The sequence below is a fragment of the Corvus moneduloides genome, chromosome 1 (assembly GCF_009650955.1).
Source record: "Corvus moneduloides isolate bCorMon1 chromosome 1, bCorMon1.pri, whole genome shotgun sequence".
In the NCBI taxonomy this organism is placed as follows: domain Eukaryota; kingdom Metazoa; phylum Chordata; class Aves; order Passeriformes; family Corvidae; genus Corvus; species Corvus moneduloides.
The window spans coordinates 100,015,553-100,034,305 of record NC_045476.1 but is presented as its reverse complement, the minus strand read 5'-3'; the positions used below and the strand labels follow the sequence as shown (position 1 = coordinate 100,034,305).

The 18,753-nt window shown below is 39.2% G+C and overlaps 1 protein-coding gene across 2 annotated transcripts in view; it reads right to left on the bottom strand.

Moving 5' to 3' along the window:
• The window catches only part of CTNNAL1 (catenin alpha like 1), a 57,475-nt gene that overhangs the window by 20,061 nt on the left and 18,661 nt on the right, over positions 1-18,753 (bottom strand). For both annotated transcript variants that reach the window (XM_032119849.1, XM_032119860.1), the window contains exons 2-7: positions 15,782-15,971; positions 9,468-9,655; positions 4,730-4,849; positions 2,491-2,580; positions 2,019-2,189; positions 783-983 (exon numbers count right to left, since the gene is read on the bottom strand). In XM_032119849.1, coding sequence (XP_031975740.1) covers positions 783-983; positions 2,019-2,189; positions 2,491-2,580; positions 4,730-4,849; positions 9,468-9,655; positions 15,782-15,971 — 960 coding nt within the window. The remainder of the gene's footprint in view (positions 1-782; positions 984-2,018; positions 2,190-2,490; positions 2,581-4,729; positions 4,850-9,467; positions 9,656-15,781; positions 15,972-18,753) is intronic.

Here is an 18,753-nt window from a genome sequence, read left to right as displayed (position 1 = left end):
TAAGAAATACACTCAGTTAAGTAAATATCCTATACTAGGACACATCTGCCGTATTTCAGAGTGTTGATAAGATTTTGTGCTATACATCTCCCCAGGAGCAAGACTGAAAGCAAGTCGGCATCAAAACCAGAATCAGCATTTTCCATCTCTGCTTTCACTTCCCCTGTTGCATGTATCTTCTATCATTTTCAAGGAAAAAGTAAGACAAATGACAGAGGCAGGCTTAATATGCTTCTTCTCTAAAAGCTACCATCATTTAAATAACATAAAAAAGGACAAACAAAAATAGCCTGGTCTTATTGTTTCTCTCCTTCTCCATAATATTCAAAAAACAGTCAATTTTTCAGAATGCTTCCCTTTCCAACAGTTTAACTGTTTTCAATATCCCGTTGAAAACAAGAAACAAATCTGTGGTCCCTGCTATGGGATCAAGACAATTGAATTCTCTGAACTACTCCACCAGAAGACCTCACTGTTTAAGACTGTGCAATGATACTTCTGTTAACTGCCTTGTTTCCACTCACATCTTCATTAAAATTAGTCTACTACCATCAGCAGCCTAATTTAGCCATCAGAGAATCAATGAAACAATACCACTGGGGTAGGGGAAGGACAGAACATATGGAAGCTGCAGAAGCACAGAACAAACTGTAGCTTCCTTGATCAGCTCCCACTGTGAGGAATACACTCAGTTCTCTCTTCCTAGACCAGAAGAAAGACTGCATTAAAAATTTCTTTTCAAAGTAGAGGTGAAAAGATTTACTTTGCTAAAAAGCTCTTACAGCTTGCATCCACACTGAAACCAGCTGCTCTAGCTCCATTTTAGCCTGTTTAGACAGCTCCAAAATGTGTTCTCTGTGCTCATGACTGGTATAGGCAGAGTCTGTGAAGTCTTCTGTATGTTCCAGGATAACCTCCAGCATTGTTGAAAGGTTCTCTTTTGAGAGAAAATAAAGATTCTCACGGAGACCTTCCACCTTGTTCTGAAAAAGAAGCACATCAGTTCCTTGAGAATTTATATGATTTGGTTGTGACACAAATGCAGAAAGCAGATCCATCATTTTACATTTTGTTTTTCTCCTTAGTGCTTTTTAAAATTATTCTCTTATTTTCCAAGTAATCAACAATTTGCTTGTGTCCAGACCGGCAGTACGGGACCTTTTTTTTTAAAGTGATAATGAAATCAGTAGGTTACTCCCCCCTTATCAGGAGTAACAGCAGATTGTTCTATTGCTAAACATCATTGTTCTATTGCTGTCAATAAAAAGTTTCTAAGTTCAGTAAGGTTCAGAAATTAAATAAGTTTTCCAATTTTGTTTGATCCTTCCACATCCATATAATCCATTTTGAGCAGTTTTCTAAAAATGTGTACGTAGCAAATTTAATACTTTGGGGCATTCTCAGAAAATTTCAGTGGAAATTTAAAGGGGGGAAATAGATAAACAAATAAATTGAATCAAAGTGACAGGCTCAAAAGCAGTAAGCCATGGTTGCTGATTAACTGTTCTTAATGGAGTATGAAATTTAGAGAAGCCTTTATGAGGAAAAAAGTCAACTGAGCTACAGGATACAATTTCAATTCAGAACATTTCTTTTGAATGAAGGTTTGCTCTTTTAAATGTTTGTGTGCATATTTTTGCATGCAGTTTTAAAAACACTAACAATTACAAAGCAAGAATTCTCAAACAACAACTATTTTATTGAAGGTCTAATCAGAACCTGATACTTCAGTTTATTCAACGTCAAGGCATCACCTCAACAAAACGTTAGAGTTCTGAATGCATGCTGATTCAGAAGGAGATGGCAAGTATCAGGAGGTGCATTTTGGCAATGACTATTAAATTAAATTATAGTCACCTCTTGTCAGATTCTGTAACGTTTTGGAACAGTTATTTAAGTCAACGCTGCTGAAGAGATGCAGCTCTGTGATTTCAAATCTAAACCCACTTTTTTTTTCCAAAATCCTAGTTAAGAGGGACTTTATTGGCTGTAGAAAACAGTACTATTTCTACTCTTACCTTGAATTCTTTGATGCCAGAATATATGCTGATGGGGGCCATTTCATTTTCTCCATTTGGTCTAGAGTCAGTTACAATTTCTATTACCTGTTCCAAAGCTAGTCTCATCCGATGAAAAACTCCATCTTTGTTAATACGAGCAGATTCACAGTCTGGGTGCCTCAGACAAGTCTTTTTAAAGAAAGTAAAGTAACTATTATGAAAGAGTATATGCAGTATATTGAAATGAATGCTTCCTGCTAAGGCAAGTCTAAAGAATGTGTTAGAATATGGTGAATTCTTTCAGTTAAACTGCTGTTAAGTAGAATTCACACCATTACTCAGAATATAAAGATCTTCTTTCCTTATTCTTTACACTTACACCCTTCTTCAGCATGAACTCTAAAGTGGGGCTGAGAGAGGAGAGTCAGCTCTCCTGGCAGATGTCATGCTTTGTGATTTAGCCAAGTTGTGTAGGGGTGCACATACTCACCTTTGAAGCAGTCAGGAGCATCATAGTGCACTTCTCAAGAACAGCCCTAGATGCAGCCATTCTAGCCTTTTTCTTCTCATCCTTCAAATCCTAAACACCAAAAGGAAAAAAAAAAACCCAGACCCAAATATTACACAGTATCTAAAATATTAACTGCTTGTGAGACCAGAAAAAGGAAACTCTCTTGCAGGTGAATGGGTTGTGAGAAAGCTTCCTAATTTCTGACAACTGCTATTTTCAGCCTAACTCATGATCTAGAACTTACTTTTCAGAAAGATTTTAGTTTATGCATTTATTCTTGGCTCTATTCAATTCAGATTTCAAAGAAGGAAGATCTCCGAGATACAGAGCATGTTATGTAAACTGTTGCTAATTTTGATACCTTTATCATAGAGCATTATTCATAAAACAGAAAAATGAGGTGAAAAGAACAGCCGACAAGAAATATTTTCTGAAATGGAGGGGAGGGTAAGGTAGAGACAGAGAACACCTGCTTTTCATTGTACTGCAGTGGAGGAAATGTAAACTAAATTTTTTTTCTACTTGAGTGTTATATTTGCTACATACCAGTAATAAAGAAAGCCTTAACAGGCTGAAAAAGCAATTCCTCTGTATTTCTCTGCTTTGAGTACAGAAACTTATGAAGAACTTTCCAGGGAAAACTGAACTATACCCCCAGCAAAGTTCATCAAAAGAGGAAGAGTGCAGAGAATCCCTCAACATGCAAGGCGGTCTAACAACGGGAAGAACTTAGAAAGCTACAACTATGATCTTCTCACTGCTCCCAAAGACAGCTGAGTGCTATCTGAGTGTTAAACAGGCAACTGAATGGGACCATCTGAAGGTTTACAGGATGTAATTAATCCTAATATACCCTAGATTAACAAAAACACACAGATAAATCACGTCAGCAGGCTGCTTTGACATTTTTATAATGTTTGTATTTAGCAACTACAGAAAATCTTTAAGATCAAAATCACATTAAAAAAACCCCAAGCCAACAAAACAACTGCACAAGAAAACAGTTAATTTCTGAAATTCTGACATTACACTCTGATAAATCTGATGGCACTCAAGAATTTACGGCATACTTAAAAATCCTATGAGGGATGTTTCCTCCCCATAAAACTAGTAGTGCCACATAGCAGCCTACACACTGTAAACTGAGTGTATCAAGAAAGTCCTGAGACAATTGAAAAAGTGGCAATGTAGCACTCTTTCCAAAGGAGTCAAGTAGGCAAGGAAGGGAGAGCAAAAGACCACTTAACACTGAAAATCCAAAATAGTTGAAAAGAGTACCACTTCCTAATAAGGCATGTTTCCCTTTCACAGGAACAACTGCTTCAGGAAAAAATACTTCAGGGAAAAACAAGGAGAGTTCACTTTCAAGCAGGTATTTCCTTTAATTTTAAGTAGCTTTCCCAGTAATGGTTCTTTGACACCAGGCACACACACATCAACAGTAAAAGGAAACACAGGATGTTGGCCAATTTGTTTATACAAACTGAATTCTGAGTTTTGCTAGATATTAGAGACTCTGTATATTTATATCGAATCCTGGTTTACCTCTGAACAGAGGACTGGATTATCAAGGGAAAGCAACTAGAGTTCACAGCAGAAGTCTTAAACCTCAGCAAATCCTTTAATATACATGGAAGTAGCAGGAAAAAAAGCTTTTGGTATGAATGACAGGCTTTGAAATCGTAGCTGCATGTGAGAACTAAAACTCATAATAAGAACATAAGAAGGTTTCGACCAAAACCTAGAAAAATATTCCATAATAATAGTAATAAAAAATCAAACGCTAACAAGCCACCAAGCAGATGCTTTATTAGAATCTAAAGATTTCATGTTTGGAGTTTTCTGAAACAATGAAGTCCTTTCACTATGTGCAAACATCAAATAGTTCTGTCAAGTAACAATAGACAAACTCTCTACTAGAGTAACGAGCCAGAAAAGTTAGAGCCAAAAGACAGTGACTGAAGCCAAAGAAGAATGCAAATAACACACACCCAGGCTTCTGGAAGGTCAGGTCAAATAATGCAGAGATATTTCTCAGGCTGAGCTTTAAGACCAAAAGATGTGTTTTGGGTGGAGCAAGGAGAGGGTAGGTTCCAGAGACAGGATACCAGCAACTGTTTTGTTTTCTTTTATCATCCCAGAAAAACCTGTATCTTCCTGATAATAAGATGAAGATGATACTGTGCAACATCTCTCACAACCTTTTATTAATACTTACATTTTGCCGATCTCCAGTTAAATGGGCAAACTCCACCATTTCATTTCCAAACTGGCTGAATATTTGTACAAACTCCTGGAAACTACTGACTTTTTCTAGTTGTTCCATTGTTGCAAGAACCTGCAAGATAGGAGAAAATACTGTAGATTATCAAGATGCTAAAAAAACCCATTATCATTGAACTAGGAGTACTATTATTTACAGATGCTTCTAAGTTGTGTCATTTAAAATGTATATATTTTGTTAGTATTTAAGTATTAGTAACAGCTGGAAATCAAATGTAAATTATCATGCTTCATTCAAAATGAGTCATTTGTTGTCAGCACTCAAAAAACACTTTCCTTGCTCCTTACAGTATTAAGAGTAACAATATTAATGAATTCAGTTTCCAGATTCAGGAAAAAATGTGGTTTTAAATTTAATATGGCAGTAACAAGTGCAGATCATATTCCTGTGTTATATCCCTGTGTTGTAACTCTATTTCAGACGCATAACTTTTAAAGTCTAAAATCACTGTTGTGCAGACAGGTGTTTCAGTGGCTCTGTACATTAAAAAAAAAGGCAAAAGAATTAAACAAAACTAAACACAAAAGTTAGAAATAAGTTAATACACAGTTTTATACTTCCCATAACAACCTACTCTAACACTGGAGATTTTTATTAGTTGCATATAAAACAAAGAACTAAATATACGCAAGTTGTATCAAACTCTTACTCAAGATACATTAAAGCATGTAAAGTCAGCATTTTTTAAAACATTCAGCAAATACTATCATAGAGCTTATAAATTACTGATTACTGAAGGTATCCTGTGAAGTCACTACATTATGGACTATAACAGAGATTAACATCTGCTTTTTTCAGGTTAGACATATACTTGCTAATCTCAAAGGGATCTTTCAAATCCACTAAATGTCTTCAGAAGGGAAAACACTAAAAGCAGTTCTTTATTGTCGTTCAGACTGGAGATAAGACACCACATGAAAATTTAACAGACTGTATTTGAAAGGGAGAAACTTCAACTTATTTTTCCTTTTCTATGCCAAAAATACCTTCCCCTCAACTACAAAAGCAGTGTACACACCTGATTATGACAAACTCCCCCTTCCCAGCAACCTTGGCAAACTCTCCTAGAAGCACCCATTTGTTTGTGATAGAGCAGCTGTTCAATCTCAGTTGTAAACTAAGTAAAGCAAATGTTCCACTAAACCCTGTGACTGCTGTGGAACTGACTGTTTATCAAGCAATATTAGACTGCAGCATCTGCCTGAGTATATTATGTTGGGCAGCCAGTTCCACAAAGGCTGTAGAAACAAGGACTTTCCTGACTGGGATGTTGATGCATGAGAAAGGCTGGAGTATGAAGGACTTGGAAGGAAGATGCACAAATATGTGAAAACAGCAGTAAGAGAGTGGAAGAAGGAGAGAACCACAGGACTGGGAAAGTGAAGGTGTAGAAAAGTTAATGTGGATAAAAGAGGAAAACATACAAGCTAAGGTTCCACTTTCTCTTCTAAGAATAGATAAAAAACCCTATTAATTATGCTCAACCATTCTTGGTTTAAGCAAGTGTAGCACTTTATGAGTATGACCTTGCTTTCAAACAACTCTGTTAAAGTTTTCTGTGTTTCTCTCATTACAAATTTCTTGTCAAATAAAAATTTCAGTGAAAGCATATGCCTTTCCATTACATTGAATAATTCTAGACACCCCAGGCAAAGCTGACATTCCAAGAAACTGTACAGACAGATCTAAATTTATCTAAAGCTTATTCAAGAAGCTGTTCCAATGCAAAATACCTGTGATGTCTTCATAATTTTTCATTTTAAAACTTCAACAAGAAACATGCAGATAGTAATGAAAACGTACAATTTTATTTAAAAGGTTAAAAACACGTGAAAAACCCAAGGCTGTAAGTTCTTATTAATATCTAAGTTAGCACTAGATACTGCACAGCTACTGCTGCAGGATAAATGTCGCCTTGCAGACAGCAGTCGTAGGCTGACATCACTTCAGGGCACATCTATATTTTGATCCAAAACAAACAGTGCAGCAACTCCTCCACTATCTCTCACTTCCCTGCTCATTGTTCTGGCTCTCCTAACCTGACTGGTGACAGTGAGTGGAGCAAAACCTTAAGCTCACTGATGCAGTGACTAAGTCTGATGGACAATGAAACTCATGTTGTAAGGTAGGAAAGACGTGCGCAGGGACAGAAGAAAATGTATGCAATCCAAGAACACAAGGACAGCATATATGGTGCAGAGGATTTGGAAGCAGGAATCTGGATCACTGGGAATCATCAGCCAGAGGCTGGATTCTGGTATAGATCACCACTCTGGAAGACCTCAGTCACTTCCCTCATCTGTCTGAGGGATTGGATGTCCAACCGCTCATCTGTTTTTTAACCTTTGCCCTTGATTGACTCTTTATTCACATGAGGAAGATAATGACAATGAAAATAAAGATGTTCAGAAAGAGGCAGCAAAAAAAAAAAAAAAGGCAATAGAAGTTTAGTATTTGGGATTCAGTCTCTAAGATAAAAATGGAGCTGAGATCTTCTGGAACAGTTACCCATTTCAAGAAGCCAGAATCTTCTCCAGCTGGCAGTACTGATGATCCTCTTCCTACCTTTCCATCCCCTTTGCCACATTACACTATGCTGTCTCAGTGTATTTGTGTGCACTTCTTAAGTCCCTGCCCATATTATCCCTCTACCACAACATTTCCTACAGAAAGAACTATTTTTGCTATCCATCATAGCGGTGTCTGACACACTCTTCAGGAGTGTACTCTATAAAAATTAGGGTATATATAAATATTAGGCCTGCTTAAGACACCATAATTTGTTTAATCTGTCCTAGAGATGTGAATCGCTCTACTGATACCACAGATGGAAGCAGACTTTCCCAAACATGTGCAGTATGCACAGAAAGGAGAATGCAGTAAAACCCAAGAGACCACAAAGACTAGCTGTGTCCTGAGGTGCATCAGGCACAGCACTGACAGCAGGGCAAGGGAGGGGAAAAAAGGGGACTGAGGGGAGACTTCACTGCAGTTACAACTTCCTTGTGAGGGGGAGAGGAGGGGCAGGCACTGATCTCTTCTCTGTGGTGACCAGTGACGGGACCTGAGGGAATGGCCTGAAGTTGTGTCAGGGTAGGTTTAGGTTGGATATCAGGAAAAGGTTCTTCACCCAGAGGGTGTTCAGGCACTGGAACAGACTCCCCAGGGCAGTCTCACAGCGACAGCCTGACAGAGTTCAAGAAGTGCTGGGACAACGCTCTCAGGCACATGGTGTGACTCTTGAGGTATCCTGTGCAGGGCCAGGAGCTGGAGTTTGATGATCCTCATGGGTGCCCTCAAACTCAGGATATTCTATGATTCTGTGTCTATGGCAGTCAGAGTCAGATATACTTACTCCGGACTATGAGATTGCTTGAAATGCTTTCAAAATTAAATGCTGCACTTATGCTTACTATATTCACATCAGTGTATATACGATGACATTTTCATACATGTTTAAAATTATCAGAAGCCTAGCCTGCACCTGTAAGAGCATATCCCTCCTTATCCGTTCATGATGCATGCATTTGCACAGTTGCTCCATAGCCTAAATCTGTGGTACCACACGCCACTTTTGGAAAAGTAAATTAATTAGGATTACTGCATGGCTGCAGACAACAGCAGAAAAGCAGCAGAAGGTATTAAACGCACCACAAAGTACAAAAGAAGACCAAAGCTGCAAGTAACTTCAGCAAACTGTTATTGATAAAACTGCTGCCACCTGAATCAACCACTGGGAGAAGAAATGAGCACAAAGACAGCAGATCAGTGCTGCCAAGTCTCAAGTCAGAGAGAAGCAGGTAATTTCACTGGTTTTGAATCCTGGACTGAACTGTCTTGGATCTAGGCACTGCAAAATAGAGACCAGTCAGTCTGGAAAGTAAACTGGGACAAAGGAATAGAGACAGCATGAGGAGTCAAAAGTGGAAAGAGGGGCACTGCTCTGGATTACCAGTTCAAAACTAATGGAAAATCCCAGGCCTTATCAGGTTATCATTTTTCAAAAATGAGATTTTTCTATTTTTGTTTTAGCACATTGTGAAGAAAAAAATGGAAGGGTATCCTACAGGCAAGACAGTGAAGTCTGCACTGCATGAAATAGATTACATTTGAGGTTAAATGGGCCTTCATACATTATTTAAACCAACCAAGGAGTTTCATGCTAAGTTTCAAGACCTAAATTAAACTGCACAGAAACCTTTTAGTCTGTAAGCCTCACTTCACTAGCACAGAATTTTATGTGCATTCCTCACAGCTTTTTGCTTAGATGCCATAATGCTCTTCTTGTCTCGATCCTGACAGTACAAACATCCTGTCATTAGCAAGTAGAAGCTTTTATTGACCATTTTACCAACAGACACATTTTTCACCTCACAGCAAATTTAAAGTTAAATAAGCAGTAACACAGCATCTTCTCCAGCATACTTAGTGAATAAAGCAATACAGGTGACATAAAACACAGAGTCACTGAGTATTATTTTAATCCTACTGACTTAGAGACATCCCCTTTCAGATACCTGGTAGGTAAACATGTGCAAGATGTGCATTCATTTTTATCTCTTTATTTTACAATTCCTTCAGAGAGACAATGAAAATATCACATCATTTACCATCACTCTTTTGCACTGACTGCAGGTATCAGTTAAACAAAACAGAGAAGAAGCACAAATACCTTGTTTCTGGAAGTTATAATCTGCTTAATAACAATCCTGTCTGCTAACACCAGCACCTTTGTGACAGAAGAAAGCAACAATCTTGCAGCTTTTACCACACCCGTTTTGTCCGTAAAGATTGTAATGTGGCTATCAGATTCAGGATGATCCAAGCTTGCCACATCTGTAAGCTGTGCAATTGTTTCACCTAGAAGAAAAAACAAAAATAAAGTAACTTTCCATACTTAGAAGAAAGTAACTTTTACCTCTGAGGGATAAGACAATTTCAGAGCTACCTACAACTCTTTATTTCATTTCACTTCCTTCGACTGACTGTTGGTGGCACCCTCTCCATATTTAAATGTGGATTATTCTTCACTTATACCTTATTCTTCCATCTGTACCATACACTAATTTTCTTAAAGTAATCTACAGATATCTGAGGGGGGGAGTGATGGGTGGAGTTGGGGAGTGGGGAGGGAGAAAACATTAATGGGTGGCGTTTTTCTGATTTTGATAGCAAAAGTCAAACCAGTGGCCACACTTGCAGGATCAATCCACTGAAAGAGTGGGATGCAGCAAGAAAGAAAGAACTACGAAGTCCCCTCCACTTTCCAAATTTCAGTCAGCATTCCCATAATTTATGGATTTCCTATTCCTGTAGAAGTCTCCAGGCATGAATAATAAAGAGATTCCAAACAGTAACTTCATAACTTCCAGGACTGAAGCATTATAGTGAGACTACTGCACTTTACATTCAAAGGAGGGCCACTAAACAGGGCACTGTCAGAGACAGGAGAGGAAAAAAAGGCAAAGAAGTGCTGATTTTCAGCTCATCACTGTCTTTTCACTCAACTTGCATTAAGTTAAATAAATAGTTAAACAGGCTTAATTGACCACTTTTATTTTTTAGGCAGTTAAAAATTCTACATCCAATGCAGCTAAGGGATTTCTTTATCTGAGAAAGAAACACAGACCCTATCCAATTAAATCTTCTAGAGTACCCCAGATAATAGTACAACAGACGAAAGACAGAGCAATTTGCTAGTCTATAACCAGAGAAGGGCTGCTGGGAGACTGAGCTCAGGCAAGCTCTGAGACATGATTTTTGTTAGCATGCAAGACAAGCTGATCAACCCACAACTGACCTATAGATCGTTCTTGAAGATGAAATCTAGGAGATTTGATCAAATTCCCTATGACTCATCTTCAAAACCTCAACTAAAGTAGTTCACCTAAGCAGGCAACATACTCCAAAAGCCTGATAAAGCCAGTGCTCCCATATGAAGAACCTGCACTATTCTGGTACTCCAGAAATACCACACACTATAGAACAAGGAAAGCGTGACAGCCCTTCAAACGACAGAGCTCCACATTTCATAATGTTTATGTATAGATTTCTCTGATAATTGTAATCCCTTGGGTTCTTAAGCTGCCTAAATAGGTATTACATTGTGGCAAGGAACTTCCAGTACATTTGGTGGGACCAGGCTAGGTCACAAAAGGCATGCTCCAAATAATTAGGGCATCAGTCCAATATACTGTACTCTAGTATGGTCTGAGACAGTGAATTCCACAGCTGAAGGGCCTGAAAATGAACAGAAGCAAGAGGAGTTATAAAAGTACAGCTACAATTCAAAGGGTGAGGGGCAGCCAGATGCACTACCAGTGAAGCTGTACGACAAGTCTCTGGTCAGGCAAGGAAATCATTTGCCAGCAAAACGCATTGGGCATTGCCTTCTCCACAGTCCAATTCATTTCAGTTCACATCAGTCTCTAATTGTTCACCTTTGTCAGCAGATTAATCTATTTCTTTGACCTCACAATATCTGTGCCAACATAAAATGCTGTAGAAACACACAGAGAACAATTAAAACAGATGCAAAGTTCATTTGGTAACCAAGAAAGGTTGTACATCATTATCCCATTTCGTATGCTATGGGATTCACCTTCTTGAGGATGAATCAAGTCATAGGTGAAGCAGCTAGTCATACGAAGAGATATCAGGGAACACTGAAAGACCTGCAACATCTGCCTGTCAAAAGCTCCAGTCAGCCCTAGAAACTCCAGACTTCTGGTAACAGAACCAAGGCTTCCTCCTCTGCCTGTAGATCCGCAACTACAGGAACAGGAATTAAGCCCTGGGAGTAAGCTATGAGGAACAACACCTGTTAGGGTGAAGAAATGGAGCTAGGAAAGCTACACCCAGCTGGGTATACACCAGTCCATAAAACACATCTGAGCATGTCAGAGAAACAGTTCAGTGCTACTGTAATTCTCCTATCATGGCTGAGAGATTGTGACCATTGGGTGATATTTCCAATGACAGGAAGACAACTGTCACATCCATCTCCAAGACGGCTAACAAGAAAAAATCAGGCAATTGTGGGCTAGTCAGCCTCACATCAGCCTCCCGGATTATCACTAAAATAATCTTGGAAGTTATTACCACATGAAGCAGAAAAAGCCCATCAGGAAGAGCCAGCACAGACCCGCCAGGGTGAATAGTCCCTCACTGATCTGAATGCCTTCTATGATGAGATGATACTGTTTTTAAAAAGAGAAAGTAATGGATGCTGTGCATCTCAGCTTCAGCAAAGCCTCTGACATGATCTCCTGTAGTGTCCTGATAACTTCATCAAGAGATACGGACTAAGTGAACAAAAAGGTGGGTAGAAAATGAACCTGACTGTTGGGCTTGGGGATGCTGATAATGGGTACAAAGTTCAATGGGCAGTCAGCGTCCAGCGGTGTCCCTCTGGGACTGGGAAGAGTTATCAAAACTATTCCCTGGATGATGACTCAGCACATTCAGCAAGTGTGTGAACAATACCAAACTGGGTGAGTGTCTGATACTGTGGAGGGCAGGGCTGCTAGACAGATGGACAGGCTGAAAAAAAAAACTATCTGATAGAAAATGTGAAGTCCAACAAGGGCAGTAATACCACATCTAGGCCAGGGTAACACCACTCAGCCCTACATGCTGAGATCAGCTGTCAACAGGGAACTTTTGTGGGCAAAGACACGGAGGGCCTGGAAGACAAAGAGTTGAACAGGAGTCAGCAATAATGGCCAGCTGCATGTGAAAGGCTGCAGATAATTCTTCCCTTCCTTTTGGCACTCGTGAGGCAGTATCTGGAGTACCATGCCCACTTCTGGGCTCCTCAGCACCTCAGCTGACATAGTGGAGCAAGTGACAGAAGGGGAGAGGTGGAAGGGAAGGAGTTTGTTGTGCCACAGGAAGAGAAGGCCAATGGCAGAGCTTTCTGTGGTCCACATCTATCCCCCTAGTGGGCAGGTGTGGAGAGACACAGACAGACCAACCCCAGTACGTACGGCAATGGAACAAGAAGCACAGAACAAGATGTAAGAAAGTACTTTTGCCACGGCAAGGGTAGTCAAACACCCTTAAGTAAGGATACAAAAAAGAAGTAAGAAATGAGAAGTGCACAAGATCTCCATTCTTGAGAGTTAAAATGGCCCTTATGACTTCAGTTATTCTGTAATATTTATTTATCCATTTAAATTTCTGTTTTTCAGCCTTCTTAATTTAGCCCTCTCTGTACTAAAACCCAAGGCAAAAATAGGAGAGAGCTATTTATTGCTTTTATTTTACTCCATGTCTTCCTTTAGGGCTACATAGTCAACTGGCAGAGAATACTGGAAATGTTATGACACTAACTCATTCCTGACATGTGCTTTTCTCTTTTAAATTAGCCCTAGTTTTAGAGAGAAAAAAAAAAAATAAAAAAAATCACAGATGGGCATCTAAAATGTGCTTCTTTAAGTTACATTCCACTACTATACTGTCACTGTAAACATTGACACAGTGCAAGAATGTTAGGCAAAATCTGCTACATGACCCTCTGCGGTGTTTTCGGATTCTATTTTGAGTCAATCAAATTACAAGGTTTATTACAAGGAAATAGTCATAACAAGTTTGAAACACTTCAGATCACTGATTATACCCTTCACAAGAGACAGATACAACATCTGTCATCCTTCAAAGCCTCTGAAGGATATGCAGTTGATTTAAAGACTCCCTACTTTTCTTAGAAACTGAGATGCTTAATGTTCTCAATCCTTTTGTGTTGAAATCTATCTTCTATGCCTAACAAAATCTCCATTTCTGAGACACAATCTAATTTATTGGCTAAAAAGAAGTATGAACAGCTTTACCAGACTCTCTGCCCTAAAGAGCAAAGGCTTTCTGCTGCCTACACCCTCAGAACATAGATTCTTTAATACAAGTCAATAGTCTTGGCTATAATTGTCCAGGAAATTTTTTTGGCTTGCTTGGGAACACCAAAGTTATTAAAAATGGCACTTGAGCAACTGTGTTCAGAAACTGAGTTCAGAGGACATTTATCCATAAGAATTTATCTGCTCAAAGGATTGTGTTACTTTGTCCAGCACTGAACAGTCCACAGAGGTAGTACTGGCACAAAAAGCCCTCCATCAGACAAGTAACCAGGAGCAAACTTGTTTGCTGTCCTGAATTTCCCATGTAAGTCTTCAGTTAGATCTCAAATGCAGGGAACAGCTGAGCCATGCCAAGGTAAATGTGAGGCTGACAGAAATGTAAACAGCCCATATCTTCACTTCTCTAGACTGAGGCTATTACTGCGTAGCAGGAAATAAAACTTACAATGCAAAAGAACTATAGTCTTTTGCTGGGATAAAATACCACAGACTATTTTTACATTCTGAGCTCCTCCTGCATACAGTGATAGGGAGAAAAAAATATTTAACCACAGCATAACTGGCAAAACAAGAAAGAGAAATTCAGACTGCACTGCTCTTCCAGCAGCTGAGATTATCGATGTGAACTTTGGCAATGTCGGCTTGTCAGCATTTTACTTGGATCTCTGAAGAGAAAACACATGCTTCACATAACAAATGGAATGATTTTAAATTAGGACATACCTGTTTGCAGCCAAGTTTACTGGAGCAATAGGAATTTTCAGTTTAAAGTTTATCCAGAACAGTTCTTCAAATCACAAGAACAATCATTCATCATCAGCGTGTTTCTAGACATTGTGACTCATTGTTGAGGGATTTTCAGAGGATTTTTTACAGCACCATGCCCAATTTCTAAGTTTCCTCTTTTCCTTTTAATCACAAATAATAGTATGAACTGCATCCCTGAAGTCTGAGGCCAGAACAGCGATTCAGCAAGACATGTAACACCAGTTAGGACAGCAAAGACAAGTTTTTCAGGACTGTGAGGTCATTTCAAAGATAAAAACCAAACACCCACCCAAGCCCCCTATTCAACTTAACAGATCAGTTTTAAGTACAGTAACCCATGTCTTGGAGTAGAGTACTGCTCCATCCTGCAGTAATCAAGACATTAGTGCTGAAGGGTTGTTGAAGGGTCATTTATTTGTCTCCACAACAGAAGTTCGAGATTGTCTCCCTGAAGCTGCAGCAAGCAGAATGTCTGTCACACTTGCAGGTTCATCCACCTGCTCAAACTGGGAAAACTTCAAGTAGAATTTCCCAAAATTCAAAAGTATTTGAAAGCAAAAACAAAACCTCACCCCACTAACAACAAAAGGAACATTTTACTAGATGTCATCTTGAAGGGTTCACTGCAGATCTAAGGACATGCATTTACTGAGGGCCACTGAAATATTACGCAAGGAATAGTACTTAGTATCTAGGAAAGTAGTTTCTAGCACAACACAGATATTCCCTTACAGCATCAGAGAATGCAACCCCCTGTTCACCTAGACAGAGTCTTCTGGGAGAAGGAGAGTGACAGCAGGCAACTCAATTATCCACACTTCACATTCAATTCACACACACAGCAACTTTGCAACAAAACCTGAATCCAGCAAAAAGGCAAGCACAATATGATTTTCGTTCTACTGAAAGGAGTCATCAGATGACTGATGTGAGTCATCTTACAGAGTGTCCTGATGAAATATGGGTTGACACCGACCTTCATTCAGACACTGAGATTTGGAATGCAGTGACCTCAATACACTCAAATAATACTCCGCTGTTTTAACTTGGCAGCAATAAACTGTAAAGTTGTATTCCCAACACTCAGCTCTTTGTCTGTAGTAACATCATAAAAAAAAGAGCAGTCAGGTAATTCCTTGTGGCAAATGATCCTCTAAAAATCAAAGCCAACACACAATTCCATTCCCTATTCGTAAGATGACAGTAATTTAAGTAAGTGACAAAATCAGGTAACAGATCAGGCCTTGAATGAACCAGCAGAGGAAGGTTAAGCAATTAAATAATAAAGTTCTTACATTATGCCTGACACTAAAAATAGTGTGCCAAAAATGGCACACGTAGAATTTCATGAGTAACTACATACCTGCTCTCCTTGCCTCGATACAAGCAACACTCATTTCCTCCTTCAGCTCATGGTTTTCGTTGGCTATGGCTTCACCCACAGTAACAAATCTCCCGACTGCCAGGTTAACGGCTTGGCCCACTCGCTGAATTGCTTGCAGAGTCTTGTCTGAACGCTTTGGTTTATCCTTATGATTAATAAGAGTAGTTATCTGCAAACAGGAAGAGTTATTTATTAGAACATTTTAACTTTAATACTAAAGGCAAGTTTTGAATTGAACTCAGTAATAGATTTTTACAGTACTTCACTAATAAAATGTAGTGTTGTGCTATGCCATGAAGTATCATTTAACTTCTCAGAGAATGAAAAAAAAATCTGGAGTATAGTTAAGGTTGCTCATTTTCTGTGATCTCAGTTTATCTCAAATGAACAGAGGGATTTTTATTTTTCTTCCCCTCCCATTTGCAGTATTAAAATAAGCTGCCCTGGGTCTCAACAGCCTTTTTCACACTAGACACAGCCCTTCCCCTGTTAAAATATCCACCATACTCATAACTTAAACACCCTCAATTACACATTTCCTAGAATTCAGAAAAAGGTTGCCATTTAGATTACAAGTTATCAGTAAAACAATTTGTGAGGACATTCCTATTTTGAACTCCTGACTTGGCTTTTCCGACCACTGTAGAGCAATACACGTTCCCTCTTGGATCACATAGGCTGGAGATCAGCTGCACACGGGCTGCAGGAGACTGAAGATTTGTCCAAAACACCCAACATGAGGAAACAGAGATCCTTTCCCCTCACAGAGGAGAAAGGCAGGATTGCAGAAGCAGCTTCTCAACCAAGGCATTAGGCGAACATGAGAACAGTATGGAATCCTGCCACCCACAATTAACTAACTATAAACTCCATTACAAACATGAGCTTTGCATTCTGCTACAACAACTATTTTCTAGTGAGAAGCAGGACAGAAATAAAACTCTGTAGTTTCAAACATCCTAAACCAGCATAAAAACCCAACAAAAATAGTCCTGACTGTCCTTGTCTCCCACTCTCATGTTTGCAATGAATTCATCTGATGTGGGTTAAATCTCAGTTGTGGAGAACGTGATGCTTGTTAGTCTTCCCCATAACCAGGTCCCCAGACATGTTCACTGCATAGCTTTATGAATATTTTTGGTGGGAAACAGCACAGCCTGGAGAGAGAAAGATGAACAGAAGTGCTCCTTTCAGCAGCAGTGTAGAACAAAATGCCCACAGAACTCCACTGTAAGCCACATCTCCAGGAACTCAAAGATGTCTGTTGAGAGAATCTCAGAATTACATGAATTACTTAAGTGTCTGAACATCTTAGCTACATCAGATTGATCACAGATGTCTTTGCTGCTCCTCAAAAAAACAAAAATCATCATTAACTCATACAGTCTCCTACCAGTCAAGCCTGTTGTGGGACAGGAGCACACAAGCTGTACCTGTAATGCTCACTTCAGATTCAAGGACATAGCAGGAAGCAGTGTAAGAACTGTTCTGCTTCATGATTTGATCGATGCCCAAGGTTTACCCTTCAGATATCACTGAGTCGTCTTTCTGGAGAAAAAAAAGAGTGGTGCTGTTTAACACCTCGCTGAGGCTGGTTTTGAATGCCAGAAGCTGGTTTAGCCAAATTTCCAGTATTAAACCCTTTGCAGTGGGAAATGTCAACACTTCATAGAGGGCTTTGCACACACAAGAAAAATAAAAAAGCCAAAAAAACTAAGAACAGTGCTGCCCTATGGAAGAACTGCTATAAGAATAGAAGAATATTTTGTTCTAGTACAAAACATCAGTACAGAAATGCATTGTCTGCCCACTGTCTTCTTATATACGCCCTACTCTTCCAACATGTACCTAAGCCACAAGGTCTAAAGGAAGGCCACTTTATATAATTCATACAATAAATCTGTCCCTGCAAGAGTCCCCTGAATCACTTCAACTCCAATGCCTATAAACCCCAGATGCCTTTCCAGTGAAAAGATCTTCTTACAATGAAGACAGAGTCCTATTAGAAAGTAAACTGAGGAAACATCTGAGCATCACCAAATCCATTTTAGATGAGGAATGACATTCCTCAAAACACACAATTGTCATCACTTCAGTGGAAATCCAGACCAACATGAAATTCATAGTAAAAACAACTGCATTAGGCAGCTCCCCTGAATTCTTGCATTGTAGATACTTCAGGTATACAGAATTAACAAATACCCATCAGCAGCTAATCTAACAGTGCCAGCTGGTGAATTCTTGAGTAGGCATGGCTAGCAAGCCAACTGAGAGCATTAGTCCAAATGCTGAGGAAAACCAAATTGACAGAGGGTCACAACTGTGCTTCTTCAACTGGTTTTTAAGCAAACAGCAACTCAATGCTGGGTTAATATTACATTCATATAGTTATTGACTTCTCAGAAGTACACATAAAATAACACTGGCCTAAAACAAACTGCAAGTTTACATACTGGCTGCAAGTTTACCTCCCACAGCATTTTACACCAGTAAAAGTTTAAACATGTTCTGCATAATCCTGAAAAAAAATGCATATGCAAATAACACTGCAGAGTGAAAGGAATCCTACTGTCTCTTACAAATCATCAAGGGCATTTATTTTAATTCCCATGTTACTGCAGAGGTATGCAAGTAATAAAAACCATGAAGATATCACAGCTTAAATTTCTTTTTTAAAGTCTTACAAAACACTCTAAGGAACATGAGTGCCTTTTACATTTCTATCATTTCTTTAGCATTCTCTTCAGAGGGCATCATAATTTTTGCAGAAAAAACTCCTCTACTACCCCTGCCAAAGTTAAGCAAGAACAAGCAGCTGTTTTGACAGGTCCATCACCAGTGTCATCTTAACCTCATGAAGTTCAACAAGGCTACATACAAGGTCTTGCACTGGGGCTAGGACAATCCCCAGTACCAGTGCAGGCTGGGGGATGAATGGATTGAGAATAGCC